General features: G+C 33.5%; 1 protein-coding gene and 2 long non-coding RNA genes across 4 annotated transcripts in view; 2 read left to right on the top strand and 1 right to left on the bottom strand.

Annotated features, from left to right (window-relative positions):
* The window catches only part of LOC116186441, a 17470-nt gene that overhangs the window by 9729 nt on the left and 3018 nt on the right, over positions 1-4723 (bottom strand). For both annotated transcript variants that reach the window (XR_004151437.1, XR_004151436.1), the window contains exon 2: positions 3691-3833. This is a non-coding gene — a long non-coding RNA (uncharacterized LOC116186441). The remainder of the gene's footprint in view (positions 1-3690; positions 3834-4723) is intronic.
* On the top strand, positions 997-2214 carry LOC116186442. The gene is made up of 2 exons (XR_004151438.1): positions 997-1927; positions 2113-2214. It is a non-coding gene; the product is annotated as an uncharacterized LOC116186442 (long non-coding RNA).
* LOC102677224 (lysosome-associated membrane glycoprotein 5) overlaps positions 4384-4723 on the top strand; it is an 11767-nt gene continuing 11427 nt past the window's right edge. The window contains exon 1 of the mRNA XM_031513688.1: positions 4384-4414. Within this exon, the coding sequence (XP_031369548.1) occupies positions 4399-4414 (16 nt within the window). The 5' untranslated portion in view covers positions 4384-4398. The remainder of the gene's footprint in view (positions 4415-4723) is intronic.

Here is a 4723-nt window from a genome sequence, read left to right on the forward strand (position 1 = left end):
AGAAAAGCAAATACATTAACAAAATGTCAATTAAAATCAGAATAGAGAACAATAGTAATGAAACGAAAACAGAGTGAATCGTTTCATTTAATACAATTTTCGATTATTTATAACTTAATAAATAAATCTTAATCGATATTTTTCCATATCAAGTTTTGTATTTGTTTCAGTTTTTAAAATTAATTCTCATAATGTGCCACGAATAATTTTGAATGTAATTTTCTTTTCTTTTAGAACTAATTTTCAGAATTTAAATTTTCGTTCTTTGTAATTTTGTAAATATGTATTAATATAAAATTTTATTTTATGAAATATATATGAGTTCCTGAAATGTAACGCTGTCTCAATCATTTACGTTTATTGTAAAAAGAAAAATATAACAAAACTGCGTGTCGTGAATCAATCAACAACGAAGATTTCGTTATGAAATGTTCAGTGATATACATATATTGCGTTGCTATACACTGTTTGGTGATCGTTCTGCAGTTATTCACCATCCGTAGGTGGAAATCGACATGAAAACAATTGACTCGACTCGAGATGGGGGAATGTAAAAGAATTGTGTATAAGTGGGGACAATAGATTCTCAATGAACGGTTGCACTGCCATTTATGGCGATCGCTGTCGTTCTTGACCAGCTAGCAGCTGTTTCATACTGTTTTATAGCTGTATCGAAGAAGATTCGCGTTCACAAATCGAATCGTGAAATTATAAATTATTTGATATACGAATAAAAATTAATAAAAAACAGTAACATTATTTATATATATTTAATGAATAATATTATTTATCCCTATATATTTTTCAAAACTATAATGGATTGGAATGGAAATGAAATACTTTATATTATGGATATTATAAGTTCATTCGATACAATGAAGTTAAGAAATCTCATCGAGTGCCCTTTTGTATCGTTTTCTTTCTCTCTTCTCCCGTTACATGAATTCGTGCAGAAAGGTAACGATCGCCATCTGGCGTTAGTTTTGCCAAGTGAATTTGAAACTCTATCGGTGCGCTGTCTAGCTAGTAACCGTTCTCGTTTCATTCGTGACTTTTAATTGTGACTATATTTGAAGAGTTAGTTTGAGAAGATTATACTGCAAAGAAAGCTGGAAAGATAACAGAAAACTAGAAACAAAAAATTGTCTATGACGAATTGGTGAAGCGATGAAAAATAAATGAGCTTTGTGACAAATTCAAACATTCTAATTCAATGTAAGTGTTTATACAATTAATGTGATTCAATGTAAATATTATTAAAAAATGAAATAGTGAGGAGAAAGGCAGCATACAATAGCTGTGCAGTTAAAAACAAAAATGTTTGTGTCTAGTATCAATGATGGATTGATCTGCGAGTTCGAAGATAGAGCAGTCAGGACAATACTTGAATTGAGGATAAATCTCTGTTTAACCATAAAAATATTGTACCGTAGTTCACGATTCTCTTCTCTAATCACTTCTCTCACTGTGCCGCTTTCTTCGATCTTCTCTGTTTCATTATAATCAGACTTTTCCACAACGCTTGCTTGTATATGGGAAAAACAGATATTTTTTCGAAAAAACAAAAAAAAAATTTAGACTATAAACGATAAAAGATTAAAATGGAGACAAACCAAATCTCAATAACAAAATTAAATAGTTATAAAAAAAATTGAATAATAATTTTTCTTTGGAAAAAGGATCTGTATGTATGGTTCGCTATATGCATCATAGTCTGCGACAAATTGGCGAAATGCCGTGAACTAGATTCATGCTTAACGAATAATTATAAACGAATTCGTTTAAGATAGTGGCTAAACTTAGGCATCAGCTAGCGAGCACAAAGTTCGCGGTCAATCGAATTCAAGCAATTCAAGGTGAACCGATAACCCCGACATCAAGAACGAGGGCGTGTTAGTAATATATTTTCTTACCAACAAATCCACAGGTAATTATTTTCTATTCGCAATATTATATACATTTGATATTATTATTCCTTATAATCAATTCGTTCGATTATACGAATTATATATTAGATTGATTGTATTATGATATTTCGAGAATAAGAACAATTGGATCTTTTAAATCGTTTCTTCAATTAGTGTTTCACTTCTTATTACATGGCATTCCCAGCTGATATTCAGCTCAACGAACAATTATCAACGCCAATGAATAAGCGTGTCGACGAAAAGAGAGCAATTCTCGATTAGATGAAAAAGGAAAGATGAAAAGAAAGTAAGAAGGAGGAACGTCGCGCGAGTCGACTGGTATACACGCGATCTTTGTAAACGAATCAGCGCCCATACAATTCTGCCCAACGTACTATCCGATTCTCGCAACAATTCGACCGAATATATAATGCGAAACATTCTCGTCGAAACACCGTAAAGCTAAATAAGTTTTATCAATTTGACAATTTTTCTTCTATCTCTCTTTTTCTCTTGTCCTCTTTCAAAGGAAAAGGCATGTCATGTAAACTAATAAATAAAATTTTCTAATCAAAAAAATATACATATAAGATGATAGCTTGAAATGATACTCTCTTGAAAATTGCTAATTTAATATTTCAATATGATGCAATGCATTTCCGATTAACCAAACTTTCTTTTTGATAATCATCTAATGAATAATTGGAAAGAGAAAATGAAAAAATCTGTATAATAATAATATTGATACTAGCCGAGTATATATCCTTATATAGTTGGGAAAAATATAAAAATTTTCCAATCATCAAAACATCGAATATTCGATGTACGTTCAACTACTTAATCAAATGATAAATAAATTATATTATCGAATATATACAATTATTATGACGAAGTGAATATAAACGATATCAATTCAACTTATTCAAGTTTTATTAGATTATATGACGCATATGATATGAAAACTGGCAAGATGCAATTGATTCAAAAAATAAACTCGGCCACCGACCGACCACATTACCGAGAGAAAATTCGAAAGCAACCAATCGTGGAAACCTGTTCAGCCGAGTCATCGGGTATTGCACGATATCTCGATGCGCGAAACAGAATCCGACCTATTCGACCGAGTAAAAATCAAGTATTCGGGTAACGTTTGCAATTTCCGATTGAGTACAACATCGATTTCACGAATTCAATCGTAAGCGCGAAATATGTTTTCCTTCTTTTCTTACAATCAGACTCTAGATATTTTTTTTTATCGATAAATATTACGTTAGTACTCTGCGGTACCCCGAACCGTTAATCAAACATGTCACGAAGCACCCTTGAATTACGCATCCGTCACAACAGAGCAACATAATCAAATACACGATTACGTTCAGATCGTTACACTAACGATAAATTAATATTATTTTGATTCAATTTTTAAACGATCATATTTTTCTTTTTTTTTCTTTTATTATTTTCTAATCGCAACTTCGATGCGAAGCTTCAAACAAAATAATTTTGTTTTGCGGACACCGCAAATGCAAATCTTTTTCTGAACGTAATCGTTCAACCTTCAACCATACCCTTAACACTTTTGCGTGACAAGGCACATTATCGATCGACGAAATAGCGATCGTGTTCTTTCTTCTATTGTACTTCGAAATGGAACGCACACGAGATACAAAATTGCGCATTCGTAACATTTTTAAAAACACGATGAGCCATTTCATCTTCGAGAGAACAGTTACGATTACATGAGCTTAATGGGTTTCGTTTTCCCATAAATTTTCGTACTTACTTTGGAGTTTGTGACGTGGTCGGCCGGCACTGATTCTGGAACAGTTTGCAAAGTGCTCCGCATACTAGCGGACATTGTAGGCCAGCCAGTTTTACTGCCTCAAACCCTCCAACGCTTCGACGATGCACCCTCTCCCCTTACGCCTGAAACAGAATATTCACGCACTTGATTAAAATCTTTTTTTTTCGAAAGATAAATTCGAAATGCTTCAATAACTTGCGAAAATGTATCTCCTTTTTTTGAAAGATGAGTAAAAGTACGGTTATTTTCGCAACGATTGACAATACGGACATGAGCGATAACATTGCGCATCTGGCTCATAGACGATCATTAGACTGCTCTATAATAGTAACTCGGTCGACCGAGCGCGGTCGCGATTCTAACGCACCTTCTCCGTTGCGGTGCGTGCATCTTCACCGTGAATCCATGACGCGTGAATGGTATGCAGTCCGGCAAACAAATGTAAAAATCTTTTCGTTCCATTGAAAACGTAACGTTTACCGTCGACAATAATAGTGATCGTAACATATAGCTAAAAAATGTTCTTTCGACTTGTTTCACTACAATTACATTTCAGTCTATCAGTTACGCATCAATTTTGCATAAACATTGTTTTATATTGATCTTCGGAGTGGAATATGAATTCGATATTTTGTGATCTAACACGAATGAGGACGCGGACGCTGTTGCATTAAATCACCTATAGAAATGGACATATGTACAGGTAGGCGAAAGTGAATTATACCTTGTTTCTAGTAACATCTGGCCAATTTCGTCTTTCGCTTTTCTAATTCATAGCAAAAGTTTATTATCGCATACAGTCTCGTGTAATCAGAGCGAATAAGATAAAATACAAAATCGGAAAATACAAAAATCGCGTGTGTCGCGTGTAAATGCATCGAGTCAGGGAAAGCGGCGTTTTAAACGGTAAAGAGAAAACATACATTCGCTGCGCTTTTGCACCTATTTCGAATAAACAATACTATGCACGAATCGTTTAATCACACAATTCATGTTTTTTGAAAAAAAAAAA

The sequence above is a fragment of the Apis dorsata genome, unplaced genomic scaffold (genome assembly GCF_000469605.1).
Source record: "Apis dorsata unplaced genomic scaffold, Apis dorsata 1.3 scaffold_691, whole genome shotgun sequence".
Classification (NCBI taxonomy): Eukaryota; Metazoa; Arthropoda; class Insecta; order Hymenoptera; family Apidae; genus Apis; species Apis dorsata.